Source organism: Glycine max, chromosome 13, assembly GCF_000004515.6.
Source record: "Glycine max cultivar Williams 82 chromosome 13, Glycine_max_v4.0, whole genome shotgun sequence".
In the NCBI taxonomy this organism is placed as follows: domain Eukaryota; kingdom Viridiplantae; phylum Streptophyta; class Magnoliopsida; order Fabales; family Fabaceae; genus Glycine; species Glycine max.
The window spans coordinates 30,989,915-31,010,481 of NC_038249.2; the positions used below are offsets into that span (position 1 = coordinate 30,989,915).

Genomic DNA, 20,567 nt, shown 5'->3' on the forward strand with positions numbered 1-20,567 from the left:
ATTATTTAATCTCTAAATATATAAAAGATGTGATAAGTATATATTTAATTCAGTTTAGTGAAATTATTTTATTATTAAGTTATAATTTTTAAAAATTAATTTGATGATAAATTTTATTGTTTGAGAACCAATTCAAAATTAAGTTGTAATAAAAATTATTTAAATATTATTTTCAATCTAAGTTTGATTGGATTAGTTTACTATCACCACGTGAAAAATTGATTTTCTATTTTCCAGCAATATTCCAAAGTCGTTCAATCAACAAAGCTGGGGACATTCAAATTCAGTTACACTTACATCTATGATGTTCATCAATGACAAAGTTCATGAATTTAAATTCCACGATGATGAATATGGTTGGAATTGGATCATAAATGTGTCTTTGATCTACATATGGTATTCACTAATCTTCTTAAAGTGTCTTTATAAAAGGAATGGAAGCAAGTGAGTCAGAGACCTCACTCGCTAAAGCACTCAAAATCCATGTATTCAAACATAAATCTATATAATGATCTCAACAATTCAGAATCACAAAACCACTCCTTTTTGGTGGATACACAAGTTTCATAGGGTTTTTTTCTATTTGTATTGTGTCTTTATTATTTTTTATTTTATTTGCAAGGGCGATGACCTATCCAACCCAAATAATATTAAAATATTTTGGTTTGCTTTGTAAAAAATGATTTAGAATTACATTTTAACAATCGGTTGACACATCACACAAGTAATATCAAAATAAAGTGATTCAGGGTTTGAATTATGATTAAACTCTAGGTATGAAATAAATTATATTAAAAATAAATATTTATCTTATGTGTCTTGTGTATGCTCATGACATCTGATAAAGATTAATTATTACTTTTAACATGAACAATTTTATACCATGGTCAGATTAAAAAACAAAAAAAAAAAAAGAAGAAGTGCATTTCCAAATTTTAATTTTAATACAAATATTTGAATAATAAATACTAACTAATTTTTTATTTTTATTGACAATATATTTCAATTTTGTAAATATATGATGTTTTAAATGGATATCTTACTTGGTACAATTCGTGATATAATAAAATAATAAAAAATCTAATTAAAGAACTAAAAAGTAGTAAATGTTAAGCGGTAGAAGTCAGCTAAACTAGTGTTAACATAAAGATATTTTTGGACGAGTACAAATCTAACATCTCACTCGCATACACCACCAATATAAATTTGATAAATAATAAAATAAAATAAAAAATTATTTATCATTTATTAAAATTAATATGATTCTTCTTAATAAGAAAAATGATATAATTTGTCTCCTTAAATAATAATTTGATCCTAAGAAGATATATTAAATATTTACATAATAAAATTTTGCTACATTTTGTTTATAACTAACTAAATGATTTTTTATAAATATAATTTATATGTATTTTTAATATCATCATTGTGAATATATTTATATGCATTTTAAATATATTTAATTTTTTAAAAGTAAAACCTATCCATTCTCTTCTGAACTTTTTTTTAAAAACTAAAACTCTTGCTTTTTTAGGTGGCAATGTGACCCATCCATTTCTCCTAAGCAACTTTTTTTGGTTCTTTATTTCTTAAATATATTATGTAAACTATATTATATATAACATATCAAATAGATTATTATGTATATATATTTTAAATTATATTTATATATACATTTTAAAATACATATAAATATTTTAGAAAAACATATAAAATGATTATTTTAGGTTTATTTACTGTCTCCTAGGCTAATTTTTAACAAGTTAGATTATGAAATTTTTTAGAGTTTGCTTAATTAAAAATCAAGTTTAAAATCATCATATTTTTTTAAAGTTTACAGGTCTATAATAATAATAATAATAATAATAATAATAATAATAATAATACATATAAAATATATTTATAAGATTTCTCATTTTTAGTTGGTTAGTTACGTATTTTATTTCACATAAATAAAAGATAACAAGAGAAATTCATTTTTTATTATATAAATAGTTAATATATCTTCATATGATAAAATTGTTATTTAAGGAAATAAATTATATCATTTTTTATTAAAAAGAATTAGATTAATTCTAATAAATAATGATAAAATTATATTTTATTATTAGTTAATTTTTTATTAATTGTGTGTAAGGATGGAGTGTTAAGTTTGTGTCCATGAATATATCTGACAATTAAATAAATATCCACACAATATCGAGAAGATATGAACATAAATTAATAACGATAGTAACATTATTTATTTTTGAACTTAATAAAGTTTGATTGAAAAAAGAATTAATTGCCACAATTTATAACCAGCGCGCCCTCCAAATAGAAGAGAATAACCATTTGATATGCATAATATTCAACACCTAAACAATTAGAATGATCTCTAATACTTTGTGTTGGATATTGTTCAGGTCCAGATTATCGTCATGTTGCATTCTGAACTGAGACAAGCCTAAAATAACATGCATGAGAAAAGTCATCATCAGGAAAATATTCTCATATGTGAGTGGTCCATATTTAACCTTTAATTTTTTGTCACTTGATCCTTGAAAAACGTATATATAAAATTTTGTTAATAGCATATCATACCTAACCTTACATGTCACATACAGTAGTACATAATTTGTCATTATATTTACTTAAGAATGTATGTTTGAAGAATTAAAGTAATACTGTGTCATTCTTGACCATCACATCAAACTTGATCTAAAAAACGAAATTATAAAGAAAAATATTGAATTAAGAGGGAATATAATCAAAGACCAAAACTTAACCACATTTAATTGTGGTTTTTAAGTAAAAAGTATGGTTGAATTCTGGTTGTTTGTTAATATCAATGCAATCAAATAATCTCTCTAAATTTGGTCTACATAGAATTCAAAATATGCACAACATATAATAAAATTATTATTAAACCATATAGTGAGATCAAGTTCAAGAAAAAGAAGCATGAAATGATGGATGATATATAAGAAAGTTATGGAATACTTGAATATACTCTTGACAGGAGGCTTGTTCGTGAGCTTTTGCTGTCTCTCCAGCTTCAAATGAACAGTTTGGTCAGCACTACTATCACCAAACACAAGATAAAGAGCAATATATTGATCATGTTTTTCGAGGATTCTATTGCCAATTGAAACAAGACTGGATTATCAATCACCTTCTTGTACCAACTATTACTGAAAGAGAATCAAAATAGTACTAGAATTGAATTAAGGTACACCACAATCCTTCACCATGATTCAAGGCCCCTCATTTAATTTGTTACAACAATGACATATATATGCTTTAAATCACAATTTGATTTCCTAAATCTCAAAGTGGATGAAATTCAGATGACTGATTTTTTTTTCTTATCAAACAATTTTGCTTATAAAAAAATATATATATTAGTCAATGAACTGAAAATGTTGGAGAAGATATAAGACGTTGTCCAAAACAATCTACACAGTGTTGATTGACTGCTCCACAGGTCAAATTAATTTCAATTAATAATTAATAATATGATACAGGAATTTTCACTAAACTTAATTACCTCCAGTATTTTTATAGGGTTTTTTTTTATGTTTGTCTTGATTCTTTTTATAAGACTCTTCAAATTGTCTATTGTATTGATTTTTTTTTTAAAATACGCTTAAGTGAATATACATTAATTTTTAGTTCATAACCGAATATAAATTAATTAATTAGGTATAGATAAATTAAGAGAATGAATTCCATTAATTTTATAATTCTAGAAAAAATAATACAAATTTAATACAACTAATTAAAGTATCTAAATTCCTGTTAAAAAAATTAAAGTAACTAAATCATTTAATTCTTGTAAAGTAATCCTAACGATCCTATATAAAAGATTCGTAAAAATAATATCTTATATATAACCATTTTTCTAATGTGTGCAAAATTATACGCAATAAGAATAATTAATTACTCAGTATTACCTAATTTAGATTATTTAATCAATTTAATTACTATCTTTTTCTTATTTAAAATAGTTTATTCACTTTCAATTAAAATAATAAATCTCTCTCATTTATTAAACTGGATCATTTTTTATAATATTTTTTTCTCCAAAATAAATATCTCTCTATATATATAATATTTGGAAGAAAAATACGATAGGAAATAAACCAATTTAATAAATGAGAGAGGGATTTATTATTTTGATTGAAAGTGAATCAAATAATTTAAATTAATAAAAGATAGTAACTAAATTGACTGAATCATTACAAATAGGTTTTAATTTAAATTAGATACTATGGAGTAATTACTCTTGTTGTGTGCGATGTTGCACATGTTAGAAAAACGGTATGTATTAAAAAGATTTAAATATATTTTTGGTATTTATAATTTTTTATTTTTATTTCTGCAAAAAAATTTAATTCTTATAATATGTGTTTGTTTTGTTTTTTTCATTTTTAAAGTGTTTTAGATAACACTTTCAACAATAAAAAAATATTTTAAACAAAGAAAAAAATGTTATCTAATGCACTTTAAGAATAAAAAATAAAACAAATATATTTTGTAAGAATTAAAACTAACAAAAATTACAAAAAAAAGAAAAAAAAATTAAATTGCGTAGACTAACAATGTATTTATGCATAAAAGGTTAGAGATGCATGGTATATAATTATTTTTATTAGGAGCTAAAATTTGACAACAAAAGTATCCGGCAGGACATCAAAGATTTTCTTACTTATTTTTGCTTACAAATATTCTGATTTCTTTTGTTACACCCTACTCCATTTATTTGAGTTATAAAATGGAAATTGATTGCCCTCCTATATTAATTGAACAGAATCGTAAATACCAAAATTTGATGGAATGGGAAAAGAGTGGTAACAAACTTTTCCTTTTTTAGCATTTATTATATTTTCAAAATGGTAAGTTTAAACTTATTTGTTAAAAAAAATTTATTTTAATTATTTAATTACTTTTAATTTTTTTAATTATCATTTGTTTTTGAATTTTTAAAATGAGATTATAAGACAATATCCAAAAGTGCTTATCCAACAATACATCTAAACACTTTAAAATTGTATACCTACTTTTTAGTAGATATACTCGTTTTATAGCTACTTGCCTTTAGCTTTGAGCTATTAGTTAACATTTTAGTTAATTTGACTAAGCATAACCTTAAATTAGCATTCGTTCAAACTTGATTTTAACTTCTAACTTTTTAAATTTATTTTTCTTTTATAATTTAACATTTATTATATTTTCTTTTTAATCTTTTATATTTAAAGTACAAAATTGCATGATAGAATTTTCTCATTTTTACCTTTTTTATTATATATGATATTTACAGTGATAAATGGTAAGTTTATGTAGTTTTTATTTTTATTTTTTTGATATTTTATAAATAAAAAGTTACAGATGTTTAAAATGAAATTTAATACAAATTATAAATACTACAAAATATATTCTTATCAACAAAATCAAATCAAAATTTATATAAAACATTACATAAATATGTTCATTTATGTAGTTTTATATTTATCAACTAATTCAATAAATAATTCTATTAAATACTTATAATTCAATAAACTAAATTTTTATATTTTTCAACTAATTCAATAAATAATTTCAGCTAATTCTCTGGAAAGCTGGGGCATAAAGTCATATACTAAAGAGATATAGAATTCCGTGTGAAATTAGTTTAGAAATTGACACTTTGAAATTTTTCTTAAATTTTTTTATTTAAATATGATATCAAACATTTAAAAAATATTTTCCTATTTAAAGAATATTTTTAAAAAAGTTTCATTAAATTAAAAAAAAAATTAAAATTTTCTTATATTTAAAATAAAAAATAAAAAGACAAGAAACTATTCATGGACACCGAAGAGACTATTTATTTATTTTTATTAGTACAGATATGGTATAGCACAAAATACAGATCTTGAGCAAACCAAGGAATGCCAAGAAATGTAAGATCAGGATCTCCCCCACACAAATTCAGAATCTTTCAGATCGTGACAAAAAAACGTGGCAATTGCTGGGCCAAAGAAGCCATTATTAAAACTGCACCGTTGGAAGATCAGCCACATCAAAATGATCAAATACACGTAATAACAATAAATAATCATAATAGTGGCACACTAATTCACCACTTTCCACACCCAACTGCGTAAAGCTCAAAGCTTTTTGACAGTTTGAGCATTTCAGACAAACATGGGGGATGATGGAAAGAAGATTAGTGGAGAGGGGGGGTTAGTGAAGGTTGAGCCAAAACCCAGCAATGGTTTCACCTCAAAAGTGGTTGATTTGTTGGAGAAATTGGTGGTGAAGTTCTTGTATGATTCTTCACTGCCCCATCACTACCTCACTGGTAATTTTGCTCCCGTGAGTGAGACCCCTCCAACCAAGGACCTTCCTGTCAAAGGGTACCTTCCGGTTAGTACTTTTGCCTCTGTGTGTGAGTTTTTTTTTAATTTGTTCTTTATTCAATTTGATTAAAATGTACTCATACTGTAGAGATTGATTGACAATGTTTTACTGTTATCCAATCATAGATTATCATGTAGGGGAAGATTGTTGTCTTTTGTAATGCTAATTAACAAGGTTTTCGGAGTGTCTGCGACCTCAACGCAACCACAATTATCGCCGCATTTGTCTGCAATTTCCCACAATATCATGGAAAGCGGCGAAACTAGGACTTTAAAACCTTGGTTGTTTGTGTAATAGTTTTAATCTGACAGTCTATGGAAATTAAAGTCTTCTTGTTATCCATTTGAGGATATGGGTTATTTATGTGGGTAATTCAAGGTTTTGAATTGCGGTTGCAGTTTCGCCATGTTTCTTGAAATTGTGAGAAATTGCAGACAAATGCAACCACAATTGTGATCATGGACACCCCAAAAACCTTAACATTATGGCTGAAATCATGGTTGCAGACGCTTTTTAAGACCTTCATGTAATTGTATTTCGTTTTTATCTGTTGTGGTGTCATGATTTGTAAGAAAACTTACAGCCTCTAGATTTTCATTTGTGAGCACTGTGGAAGTAGTCTATGTCCATATTTCTGGCAGTTCTTTGATTATTATATCTTCACTTGTATTATGCTGCTTTACACCTGAGTTCATATGGGGAGCCCGTGTTATGCTTAACTGGCCATGAAAAATTTGCGATTTATCCTTGTAGTTTTCTGCTTTCTAGTCCTTGAAAAATGTTACCATTGCAATTCACTGACATGATTTCAACATTTTCCTGTAATACACTCTGCCACTAAAGGTCTAGAGTCTAAACCAATATCAGGTCATGCCACTCAAAAATTGTCTAACATTTGAAGTGTGTTGCAGGATTGCTTGAATGGGGAGTTTGTCAGAGTTGGGCCTAATCCGAAGTTTGCTCCTGTAGCTGGATATCACTGGTAAAGTTTTATTTATTTATGTATATTTTAAAGCTTTATTATGAGATATTGCACAAATCTTGGCGGAAATAGCATTTCTTGGTTATCCATGTTACTTATCAGTATTGAATTTATTTTTCCCATATTTACTTTTTATAAGAAGGTTTGGTATTGATATGCATGCTTTTAAGTTTATATCTATTAAAAAATGTGTTCTTCAACTGGACTTTGAAGCTTACCAGGCTTTACCTGACTGTTTTTGTAGGTTTGATGGAGATGGGTGCGTGATTCTCTTCCTATGTGCAAACATATATTTCTTTGAAGTTTGTTATAGATGTATTTTTTTGTGTCAATAGACGGGCAATATTTGCTGAATCTTATTATTGGAATTTGGAATTGCTTGGGGATATTGTTGAGCATCAAACTTCAATCAAAATCTCTTTAGTATTTTTGGCTGATTCCCTTTTTTGAATAGTTTGGTTGTCCATTTTATTTTGCCATTGACCTGTGAAATATGTGAGCTTTAATTTAATGTAGTGCCAATTTGGATTGGTGATTACAATTTAATTTCTAATTACGATCCCAGTCTGCACAGCCAGATTCTCTAGGATGTAAATATTTACATTCTTCTGGATTCCCCTTCCTTTTTCCATTCCTCGTTTTATTTCTTTCTGTCTGTAAATGCCTTTTTTTTTTTTCTTGCTTCATTACTGTTAGAGATATATTGTTAAAAATCATTCATGTATATTTGCTTAACAACTAAAGCTTGTGGATAGTTGGTTCGTGACAATTGCATTCAAGGTACTCATTGGGTTGGTATTAACATCTTTTCATCTCATGGGAGGTAACTAGACAATGATAAGTGGAATTATACCCTAAACAATATAATATTCTAGATAACAAAGCATCTTCCATACAGATTTCGGAACACTTGTTTTGTGAGTTAAACACCAGTTCCAATTATACATTCAGTTCTGACTTTCAGCAGTTCATCATAGTGAAAATTATACTGTTTCCGATGTTCTTAAATTTGGGCAGTCAATTACACGACACAAAATCATAGTTCTGGTATTTGTTTCTCCAATTTTGATCTATTGAATTGCAGAATGATTCATGGCTTGCGCATCAAAGATGGAAAAGCTACATATGTTTCCCGTTTTGTGAGAACTTCTCGCCTTAAACAAGAAGAATACTTTGGAGGCTCCAAATTTATGAAGGTATGAAAAGAAAGTGAAAACTTTACTAGTCTTAGAATTTAGAAATGCTTTGTTTTAGCAAGACAAATGTAGCTTCTTATATGTCATGTTCAGATTGGAGATCTCAAAGGTCTATTCGGACTTTTAATGGTTAACATACATATGCTGAGAACTAAATGGAAAGTGCTGGATGCTTCTTATGGAACTGGAACAGGTAATTTGTGCTATATAATAGTTTTCAAATTTAAGGTCCCAGTACATTCTGCAATTTTGTTCTGTGCGATTCAAATAGTGTTTCATAATGTATGACCCATTTGAAGACTCCACTACTGTTGCATACTTGCATTATGTATAGGCTTCTTTCATTATTGATACATCACAAAATATATTAGAACACAATGCCTAATTCATCATTCCGTTTATAAAGTAGCCCTCAATTTTATTTTCCAAATGGCCAGAGAGTGCATTACATGGTACTTTGCCTTGCTGATAGCTAATACACGTTTTGGCAAAATCTTTTGATGGTTTTTGACTGGGAATACTAAGCTCTTGTATATGACTGAAAGTGCCGAAACTAACTTGTGCTCATACTCAAATTTCTACCAGCTAATACTGCTCTCGTATATCACCATGGGAAACTTCTAGCACTCTCAGAAGCAGATAAACCCTGTAAGTATCATTCTTATCTGTTTTACTTTTATGAATGATATAAAACCCTTGCTTATATCTGAAATGCCATTGACTGTATAGATCAAAGGGGTTGAAAAAACTCACCGAGTTATGATCCTAAGTGACAAGGTTTTTTTTTCTCATGGAGAAAGTAACTGCAATCTAGTTAGTGACTTGCTAGCTATAGTTGTGTTTTACCTCTTCTGGTGTAGGTTTGAAATAGTTTCATTTTGAATTTTGCAGATGCTATTAAAGTTTTTGAAGATGGTGATTTGCAGACACTTGGCATGCTAGATTATGACAAGAGATTGGGCCACTCCTTCACTGCTCATCCAAAAGTTGACCCATTTACTGGTGAAGCCATCTTAAAAAAAGTAATTAAAGTGACTGATTTAATGGAATAGTTATACCAACGAATAAATATCCTGTATGCAGGGGAGATGTTTACATTTGGCTATGCGCATACACCACCATATATCACATACAGAGTAATTTCAAAGGATGGTTATATGCATGATCCTGTACCCATAACAGTATCAGATCCCATCATGATGCACGACTTTGCCATCACAGAGAATTATGCAATATTTTTGGATCTTCCTTTGATTTTTAGGCCAAAGGTATTCCAGGTGTTTCTGTTCTTATATTCTGGCAAAAGCTTATATTCCAGGTTGGAAGCTTCTTTTTTGTATGGGGGGAGGGTTGTGTCAAGGATGGTTTGATGATATAGCTTCTATTGACTTTGCACACTAATTGATGGCAATTAATGAATTTGGCATTGTCAATCGAAATCTATTTTTCAGGAAATGGTGAAGAATAAGACACTGATATTCTCATTTGATTCAACCAAGAAAGCTCGTTTTGGTGTGCTACCTCGGTATGCTAAGGATGAAAAGCTTATTAGATGGTTTGAGTTACCCAACTGCTTCATATTCCACAATGGTGTGTTTGTTTATTTTGTTTCTACTTAATATGATATGTTGATTGATATTCTGCAATGATATTTTTTGTAAAAATTCAACTGTCCATATGATTGAAGTGCATGATACAAAAAAGAGTTATATATGTTTTTAGTCCCTATGATTGGGGAAATGTTTGTTTTTAGTCCCTCGAAAATAAATTGTCTCCTTTTAGTCTGTTATTTATGGAAGTGTGTTAGATGTGGTCCTTGTCCTTCACAAAAATAATAATAATAATAATAAAAATGAGTAGCAGATCCAGTATATTCCAGCCAACGTATGAAGGATGTCTTTAGTCTGTATTCTGTATATCATTAATGTCAAAGTTTTTGACAATCCTTGTGGTAACATGCAAATCACTGCATAAATTTGTCCATTGCAATATACTTAAAAGTTTGAATTCAAAACCAAAATTTGTTCTTTGAATTCTTTATTTCTGACTTGTCCATTGTAACCTTACGTGTGACATTTTTTTCCAGCCAATGCTTGGGAGGAGGAAGATGAAGTTGTTCTGATCACATGCCGCCTTCAGAATCCAAATTTGGATTTGGTCGGTGGGACTGCCAAGGAAAAGCTTGAAAATTTCTCAAATGAGCTGTAAAATACTCATTCTTACATGTAATATTTAGAAGGAAAAAAAAAAACTTACTGTATAATTGTTATTTATTTCTGGTTATTGAACTCTTTCCAGGTATGAAATGAGATTTAACATGAAAACGGGTGAAGCTTCTCAAAAGAAACTATCAGCATCTGCTGTAGATTTTCCTAGGGTGAATGAGAGCTACACTGGAAGGTAAGCTCATTCTCTCCATGTTGAAAAAATTTAGGGAAGTCAACTCACTCAACTGCAACTTTTGAATTAGTCTATCTTAATTAATCATCTGTCAATTTGATAACTGTAATTTTCATGGTCTCATTTACTCTAAAATTTCATCAGGAAGCAGCGATATGTATACGGAACCACATTAGACAGCATTGCAAAAGTTACTGGCATTATTAAATTTGATTTGCATGCTGAACCGGATAATGGAAAAACAAAACTTGAAGTAGGAGGAAATGTTCAGGGTCTCTATGACTTGGGACCAGGGAAGTATGGCTCGGAAGCTGTTTATGTCCCTCGTGTCCCTGGTACCGATTCTGAAGAAGATGATGGATACTTGATTTGTTTTGTACACGATGAAAATACCGGGTATTGCTTTCCTCCACACACTTGAAACAGTGACTTCTGTGAAATTATTTTTATGTTTAAATACCTTTTTTGTCCCTACAAATATACTAATTATAGCTTTTAGTAGTTATTATTTTTTCTTTATGATCCTTGTAATATTCAAACCTTTAATTTTTTGTCTGTACTACAAAAACATTTATGCGGTTCCATCAGGTGTTTCCACGGGGCAATGCTAGATGGAGTCACATAAGTGTTTTTTGTAATGGAGATTGACTGGAAGGACAAAGAGGAAGGTTTGGACATTGCAAAATCATAAAAAAATTATAGGGACTAAAAATGAAAACTTAATATTTTTAGGGATGAAAGGGTATTTAAACCTTATTTTTATATGCATCAATTGTAATCATATGTATGGCTGTTATGGCTAGTGTAATTCCTAAGGAATCATGGCTTATTTTTAGTTTTTTCTTGTCTCCTTTTTTAGTAGAACAAAATCTAACTTGAATTCAAATTGCAAAACTGCAGAAAATCATTTGTGCATGTCATCAATGCAAAAACAATGTCAGCAGATCCTGTTGCAGTTGTCGAATTGCCGCATAGAGTTCCATATGGTTTCCATGCCTTCTTTGTGACAGAGGTTTGTGTTACAACTACATTTATATATTCCTACATTGCATTTCTTCCTCTCTTTCTTTCCTCCACATTACTTGCAAAGTTGCAATGTTTATTTAGTAACCACTTTCTCAGGGTTATCTGGTAATAAATGCCATTCAAGTTTGAGTGCTTGTTTGATCTGATATGAACTAATTTCTGGAAAGATAAAACCACTTCAAAAAAAATTAAAAGGAAGCATTCAATTGTTTCTGATTGATTGCTTACCTCTCTTCTGTTTTAAAACACTACCACCTGTTGCTTAATAATACTACCCTCTTATTTGTCTTTCACTTTTGTTTAAGAGCATGCTACTAATTATTATTATTATTTGCTCTTTGGGCAGGAACAACTGCAAGAGCAGGGTAAACTGTGATAATTTTGGCAGCCTCACTGTACCGTCCTGCCTCAGTCTTTGTATACAACAAATAATCGATTGTACCATATATATCCAGTATCTCATTAAACCAATGTTTTTAAAACCGGATTGGTAGTTGAGTCAATGGAGGTATTGGTTGAATAACAGTGATTGAATCAATAATGATTAAATATTATTTTTGTTTTTAATATAATATATTAAGCAATTTTTTTACAGCATATATTAAGCAATGTTAAACAAAAAAATCACATTATTCATAATTGTATAATATCAAAAATAAAAATAAAATTTCATTTATAAATAATATAAACGCTGTTTTGGGTTAATAAAAATCAATCCAGTTCATTTATTTTCTAAACGCTGTTTGGAAAAAATTGAAAAGAGATTTGATTAAATAATAAAAAATATCGAATCAGATTGTCTGGTTTGCTATCCGTTTTGTTTTGTTTTGTTTTGTTTTAACCAGGTTATACCGGTTTTTCTTTTAAGTTGACAATTGTATTTCCAGTACGTAAAAATTTTAAACCAAAGATATTATCACTGGAAATTTTATTAAGCAAGCCAAGCTTCTCCACTAAAATTTTATTTTCATTCACATGCCTCGCGTATAATTTCATATGGAAACACATACACAAGCATCAAGAATACAAATATTACTATAGAAAATATGCACCAATTTAGATTAATAATGTGCAAGGAGATATAGGACAAAATAGACGAAAGTTTTAAGGTTTTGTGGAGCATATGTCACACAAGTCAGTCCACAATTTTATGAAACCTTCACACAGTTAAAAACAAACTTAAAAAAGTTCTCAAACAAAAGTGATTTTTCTTTTTCTTTCCGTTATCCATTTTTACATATGGACTTGTAAAGAGAAACAAATGCAAGGGGAGAGACCAAACAAGGCAGAGTGTACTCCATGTCACTGGTCTCACCACTTAACTAAGCCAAGAATGAATTGCCTTCAATACAGCATCACAAGTTGGATGAGATAAAAACCCTTCATCTTCACCTGCAACATATGAACCTCATGAGACTTGAGAGAAATTCAACTAAACCTTGGTATACAACACACAACAACAACAACAATACCTTATCCTACTAGGTTAACTCAACTACATGGATCACATGACACCATTCGACTCAGTTAAATATTGAAGTTTAAACTGAAACATAGTATGTATATACAGTTTTTTTCTAGTACCTAACTGTTGCTGTATGGCTGGGCGAAGTGTCATTTGAAAGCCCCATTATTAGGGTCCCTCTCTTTACCAAAGCAGTTTCCCTCCTTTTTTCCATTTGCTTGTGAATGGTACAGTTCTGCAAGACCATTTCCATTATGGTAACCAATATTGAAACTCTCCACTCTGTGCATGTCCTGAACCGTGGCTTGTGACGCATTTGATGAGCCTAGATTCTCATTGTTGGTGAACAAATGTTGAGTGTTAGGTGAGTTTGTTGAGGGGTTTGCACCAGTATTTTGCCCAATGTCTGAAGTGGCATCAGAATTGTAATTTTCGAGCTTCTTTTTGTTGAGAAAGCGACCACCATTGCCTCTAGCCCTTCTCATGGCATGAAGGTGACGGGATTCATGGAGGTATGGCTGTAAGAAATGAATGAAACACTTAGGACAATGATCAATTCTGCACCAATGGCAAGAAGTGAGAGATAAAATTATATGAATACAAAACATTCACAAACACCTTACCAGTAACCAGTGTGAGTATTGGGAAATGAATGATGAATTCATTAATCTGATAATAGAGTTACATCAGTGGTATTTATACATCAGATATGTAATTGACAGCTGTAGGTGTAACTAACTGACAGCTGTAACTAGCAAACTATTAATTATTACATTACAATTACACAATGACAGTAGCTACTAGCTATTATATAATTCTAACAGTGAGATATGGTGAGGTGAATTTTCAAAAAAATATCATTCTGGATCCTCTAAAGTGAGCAATTCACTTTAGAGAGTATAGTAAGTAATCTCAACCATTGATGAGAAAATCAATGGTTGATATTACATATACATTTATAACAAATCACATGTGTTAGAATATCAATTAATGATTTTCTCATCAACTACTGAGATTACTTATTTTACCTTTGCTTACTTTAAAGGAGTCAAATCCCAGTAATTCGTGATTTTCCCCTCACTACCTGACCATAATCATGTTTAGAGAAACCACAGTGCTACTAGGCTCACAACCAGTCCACTCAACTAAATTGCTTACAGTTTTCTACTCTGTTCATTCAAAAGTGTCTTTAATTAAATCATCCACCACATGCCTCCTTAACTGTAAAACTTTAGCAATTTTGTAAGACTTGATGTCAAGAAATCAAAATTTTACTTCCAAAGCAATTTTGGCCAAAAAATGTAACTTGGGAGTTTCTTTTTCAGGGTTTGACAAAATTGCCTATTAACTTCAGCACAGAGTATTGGCTGAAAACATTCCAGACAGAAATTCCTGGAATTTTGGAACAATAACAATGAATTTGGATTTGAAGATCATCTATAGAGCAGTTTGCCTGCAAGTGGCAGGCAATACTTCATAAGAATAGAGCAGAGATGTTGTATAGGCTTGCAAGCATACACCACACATTTTTCTTTCTTTTTTAGTGTCTTCAAAGATGTAGAAACCCCCTAAAACCACACACACAAAAAAAAGTAGAAACCCCCTGTTAAAGTTATATAATTGTTCAGGTGCCTTTGCCTGACAGCTTAAAATCTTTTAGCCAAGATGTTCTTGTCACCAACTACTAAATAAATCTTTAGTCAAGTAAACGACATTTGGGAGTTGGGACTGTTATGATTTCCTGATAGTGAAAATTCCTAAATTATTCTGAACACACAAAATTTTAAACACTACTTTGTACCAAACATTCTTTTTTAGCCCTTCTGATCCTTTTTAATATCCTTTATACCAAAAAAAAACCTTGGCATTTAAATCTATAAATGTAAGATTTCCACATAAGAATTAGCATATTATGTCCATATGTCAATACTGAAGAGATGTTAAATTTGAGAGTTTAAAAGACATTGATTTCAACCCAGCTGCTTGCTGCATAACAGAGAAGCGGCAAAGCAGGAAATGGAATTGATATTCCATTCTTTTTTCTATCAGATAGCCACAAGAACCAGATCTAATAGAAAGAAAAATAACCAAAGAAAACATGGGAATAGAAATAAATCATAGAACAAACATTGGCAACTCAACATGCAATCCAAGACAAGCTAAATACAACTGCCTAAATTTATATATGCAACTGAGAAGGTCAAGAGATTATCAGTCACAAGAATTGAATACAAAAAAAATTAGAAAAAACACCATAAAACTCCTACGAAGCAAGTTATTGAACCAATTCAGGGTAATTTTTTCTATCCAGCATAAAGCTCAATCTAGCAGTAACCTACTTCCTTAAATGAATTTTAACTATTCATTTTTGTTTCATTCTAATTCTTTTTCAGGATATTTAATCCCTTCCTCTTAGCTGTATAATCCCCTTCCTGAATAAGTTGAATATCAATCATACCTTCCTGTTTTTGATTACTTTCTTTTCAAGCTCAGCCTTAGCACGTGACTGTCTTCGCCTCAAAATACCATGATACTGCTTTGCATTGACATAAACAGGCTCCTCTTCCATTTCAGGTGGCAAAGGCATTCTAGCATGATACATTCCGTACAATTGAGGGTTTATCTAGCATCATACCATTATCTGTTAGGACTAGTAATAAAGTAGTATTGCATTTACTTGGTTCAACAAGAATATTAGAAGTCATAAAAAGCCTCGGAGGAAAATTTGAAGCGAAAGAAAGGTTGAATTTAAACATAGATACAGAAGTTCATAAAGAAAAGAAAGCCCACATGAAAGAAGTGCTACTACCATCATAAAGTTGACACTCATGCAATGGTTACTGTTACAAGGATGTGAAGTGTCTAGCTCTTCATAATGTAATGGAAAACAGAAAGAACCACAACTTACAACCGAAGGCATTTGCATTTCCAAGCTTATTGTTACATTTGTAAATATGTTCAAATTACTTCAAACTAAGAAAGTGACACCATATATCCTCATTTACATAATCTAGATCTACATACTATATGAAAGTAGACTCCCAGCAACCTCATATTGCCACATCTAATCAAGTATTGACGAGGCATCATCCAAAAAATATGTTTATAACCTTATACTGCGTCACATCAAGTGCCAATCTGGCATCCTCCTCTGAAACAATCAATCTTATAAAGAAATACTTAATTACTCAAAGACATAATGAAAAGTATTATAGATCAATTTTAAAAATAATGTTCAGTTAAAGTAAACAATTAATGAGTTTTAAAAAGAAGAAACTTGTAAAGTATATGTGTATTCAATTTATAAACATCAGATATGACACTCACTATACTTGATAACTTCTATTTGATCATCTTGTGCTTCTAATTTGTGGTCTATATATTTACAAAAGAATAATGTAATACTTTGTAGAACAAAATTCTAGTTCAAAATGTTTAATTAATGGCACACAATCATGAAAGATGTGCACAGACAGCTAAAGACACACAATCATAAATAATATCCAAAAAATAATAATTATTTTACCAAACTAATAAATAAGCATAATACATGTCCCTGCAAGGGCAAAAATACTACTTTTATATCAACCCTTTTCTTTCAAAAATAAATAATGTTTTAATCTATAAATAAGCTTATTATGCACAAATATAGGTTCACAAAGTATCTATTCTATACACCAAACAAAAGATATATTATATTTCCATTGTCACAAAGGTGGGCCACTTCTGATCTACAGATTAAAAAGATTTGTTCAAATGGAAGCAAATTTCATAAAAACCGTACAGAAAATTACAGATATTATACCATAACTTGTTGCCCGTAAGTAGTCAAGATTTGACCATGCTGTGCATCTGAATAAGGAGATGTTAAAACCTGCATCACATATTGAGGAAGCTTATAATCTTAATATTTTACCCCCCAAAGATATACTATTAGTACAAAGTGGCACAATCCATAACCCTCCCTCCCCCCAAAAAAAAATTAAAGAAAAGAAAATAGAAGAGATTAAGGAGTTATTAATTCACAACTATAAATTAAAGGCTCATGCAGTGTGATACAAAAGTTCTCTGTGCCAAAATTGTCTTAGAAAAAGGTAATTCTAAAGGTCTTACAACTGAATGACCAACAAGTTCCATCTGGGGATTTGGAGCAAGATGTTTGTCCATGGTAAATGGGGTTGACAACACGGCATGTTTGATGTTTTGGTATTCTTTGGCAACACCTTCACCTGAGACCAACAAGATACTTATTAGTAGAAATTATATTCTTATATAATGCTATTGTATATACAGACAAACATTATGTTTAAGGTGAATTCTTAATCTACCAATTAGAAGTCATTATTGGAAACACAAATTGGAATCTATTGTCAATAAATTTCCTATAAAAAGTTACTTGTATGCATAAAATTTTCTCTTCCCTTAATTACTAGAATTAACCCCTAATTTGAAAGGCATGATGGTCAATTGGTCATTGCTAACAACAACAACAACAAAAGCCTTATTCCACTAAGTAAAGTCGGATACATTGATCATACGATTTCATTACTAAACATATTAAATTTTCAGGGGGGTGGATAAATTCTTAATGGCATAGTGCAATTAACCTGAATTGTGTCAACACAGGCTCACTTACTGAAGCAAAGGGCTAGCAGCGCATATCGCCCAATGCCTCAGTAAGTACAAAGTAAGAAAGGGGAATGCTTAATGAATTGAAAGCCAAATAGGCTAACAAACATCTTTGATTTGCTCGGATTACTGAACTACCTTTAGAGAGCAAGTAACAATAACATCACACTTTTCTCTATCAAAATAGATGATAGAACAATCAACACTAGCATGCTGGTTAATCAAAATAGATAGCATTAAGAAAAAGAAAAAAAAAAGTGTATCCAAAAGGAGAAGTAACAAAATTACATTATTATAAAGCAAAAGTCAAATAAGATGCCAGCCAAAATACAGACACCTGACTTATCATTGGTCTCAGACCGCGTGATACCATTCACGATTGAACCATTTAACTGATCAGCTGAAGATGATTTAGAGGCATTTTCCCCCACTCCACACCGCCAAGGCTGATGATGAGAGTAAATGGAAGACTGAAACTGAATCTGCTCACCCCGCTCTACTCGCCAATCATCAGTGTCAGCTTTCCCCGGCATCTTAGCACAACTTTTCCCTATAACCACACAAAGATACAACAAAATTCAAAATCACAGACACACAAGAACACAATCAAATTCCAAAAATTATTTAAATAAAAGGAAAGATGCTCGGGATCAAATCAATCTCAATCGTTTATCTCCATTCCATTGCAAAGCTAGAAAAGGGTAATGAAGTTCAGACTAAATTGCGTGCTATGAAAATGAGTCCAAGTAAAATGAAATGAATTTTAAGACTTACCCTCCACTCAAAATCCCAAAAAGACTAGAGCTTTATCAATTTCTGTGTTCTTGAGCAGGGAATTTGATTATTTATAGCTAACATGAAATTCTATTTTGTATAAAAAAAACAAAGTAATAACTATTGACTATCCTTATCCATTAGGACCATTACTAAAACTGAAAGCTCAAAAATCAAAATTACTTTTCTCATGTTTTCTTCCCAACTAAACGCACATGCTGAAAACAAAAATCCCATTTCTTACAAACAATTATCATAAAGGAAGATGACAACAAACAAGCACACACAGAAACACCCTTTAGAAAGTTAAAATCAATTTTAACAAAAACTAGAGATTCTGTGATTCAAGAGAATAAAGCAATGAACTTCAGAAGGACTTACTATGAAAAGCTTTGGTTTTCAGAACCTGAATTGCATTGAAATGAGACCCATTATCTCTCTCTCTCTCTAAGTCTGCAACCTCAAGAGAGACAATGGAGCATGATGCAGTGATGAGAATAAGAATTAACTTTTACGAATATTAATGAAAAAAATGTTTTCTTTTAATGTTTAGAAAATGAAAATGTAAGAAATATATTTTATTTCTACTTCACGCAAAGGTCGTTGTCCTTGTCTGATGTTTCCTTTTTGGAAGAAAACGAGAAAATGCAATAAAATATGAAACCTGTTTTACCTAATTACTTGAGTGTAATGTAAGAACAATGATGTGTTGACAAAAATGGCCACTTACAACCCCTTTTCTCAATTATAGAATGTGACCTTAGGAGAAACATTGTTGAAAATTTTATCTAACTTCATCTTTATGTCACGTAGCTAAATGTAGAATACAAGGAATAACGTTAAAAAATTTCATGTTTTATTTGAGTTTAATAGATTTGGATTATGGGTTAGTTTGTTTAAATTTTAAAAAAATAATTTTAAAATAAGTGTTCTTTCAAAAAAAAGAAATTAGATAAATACATTAAAAATAAAAATAGAAAATTGCTTATTTTATTAAAATAAATATTTATTTTAATAAATAATTTTAAACAACTGATTCTACAAGTGTAAAAAATTTATCCTTAATTAATTTGAAATTATTTTTATAAATTCTAAGATAAATAAATATTATAATAGTTAAAAAAATAAGAGTTTAATATCTGATAATTTAAAATAATTTTACATTATCATTTGATCGTAATTTATCATTTAAATTATTTAAAATAATTATTTAAAAATCAATAAATTTATTATATATAATAAATTAGGATTAGATAATTGTATAAAAAAAATTTCTTAGGTCAAAACAATGCTTCTAATCTCTCCAATAATGGATTTACTTGTTAATAAAAAAAAGTCAAAATTCACATATTGTCATTACCCAAATAATTTTTTTTTTATGTAGAATTAAACTAGTAAGTACTTCTTTTTAACTTATATATAAATAAAAATAACAAATTTCACATTAAATAAGAAAGTTAGTAGATATTATTTAACTCTATTAATTTTAAATAAAAAAATTAAATATCTTTATAGGAAGTTGTTATCATGAATGAAAAAAATATTAAAAATAAAAGATTACTTTTTTACTTATATATAAATACAAAAATAAATATCACAAAACAAAATTCCACATTCATAGATTTAGCCATCAACCATATACCCATTTCTTGGAAGTCTACTACTTTTTGAATAATTGAATCCTTTCATAGTATATTTTAATATGATAAGA

General features: G+C 29.6%; 2 protein-coding genes across 2 annotated transcripts; one reads left to right on the forward strand and one right to left on the reverse strand.

Moving 5' to 3' along the window:
- The first annotated feature begins 6,041 nt into the window (after nucleotides 1–6,041).
- Nucleotides 6,042–12,555, forward strand: LOC100789210 (carotenoid 9,10(9',10')-cleavage dioxygenase 1). Its single transcript, XM_003542799.4, has 14 exons — nucleotides 6,042–6,390; nucleotides 7,296–7,366; nucleotides 7,611–7,625; nucleotides 8,451–8,562; nucleotides 8,656–8,755; nucleotides 9,148–9,210; nucleotides 9,454–9,564; nucleotides 9,646–9,830; nucleotides 10,014–10,152; nucleotides 10,649–10,766; nucleotides 10,861–10,962; nucleotides 11,107–11,358; nucleotides 11,863–11,974; nucleotides 12,335–12,555. Exons 1-14 carry the CDS (start codon nucleotides 6,169–6,171, stop codon nucleotides 12,362–12,364), a joined length of 1,632 nt encoding a protein of 543 aa, XP_003542847.1. The 5' UTR covers nucleotides 6,042–6,168; the 3' UTR covers nucleotides 12,365–12,555.
- Nucleotides 12,556–13,020: 465 nt separating this feature from the next.
- Nucleotides 13,021–19,371, reverse strand: NF-YA13 (nuclear transcription factor Y subunit A-13). Its single transcript, NM_001255884.3, has 7 exons — nucleotides 19,238–19,371; nucleotides 18,420–18,632; nucleotides 17,567–17,682; nucleotides 17,259–17,327; nucleotides 15,912–16,076; nucleotides 13,573–13,971; nucleotides 13,021–13,380 (listed from the first exon to the last, which is right to left on the reverse strand). The coding sequence occupies exons 2-6, from the start codon at nucleotides 18,613–18,615 to the stop codon at nucleotides 13,603–13,605; spliced, it is 915 nt and encodes a 304-aa protein (NP_001242813.2). The 5' UTR covers nucleotides 18,616–18,632; nucleotides 19,238–19,371; the 3' UTR covers nucleotides 13,021–13,380; nucleotides 13,573–13,602.
- Nucleotides 19,372–20,567: the final 1,196 nt, after the last annotated feature.

Bases quoted from the DNA above. Each gene is read 5' to 3' on its own strand.
- LOC100789210 (XM_003542799.4), top strand. From the start codon at position 6,169: ATGGGGGATGATGGAAAGAAGATTAGTGGAGAGGGGGGGTTAGTGAAG. The intron at 8,756-9,147 runs GTAATTTGTGCT...AATTTCTACCAG, and splicing joins TTCTTATGGAACTGGAACAG to CTAATACTGCTCTCGTATAT. The intron at 9,211-9,453 runs GTAAGTATCATT...TGAATTTTGCAG, and splicing joins CTCAGAAGCAGATAAACCCT to ATGCTATTAAAGTTTTTGAA.
- NF-YA13 (NM_001255884.3), bottom strand. From the start codon at position 18,615: ATGCCGGGGAAAGCTGACACTGATGATTGGCGAGTAGAGCGGGGTGAG. The intron at 17,683-18,419 runs GTGTCTGTATTT...TGTTGGTCTCAG, and splicing joins TGAGACCAATGATAAGTCAG to GTGAAGGTGTTGCCAAAGAA. The intron at 16,077-17,258 runs GTATAATATCTG...GTATGATGCTAG, and splicing joins CTTACGGGCAACAAGTTATG to ATAAACCCTCAATTGTACGG.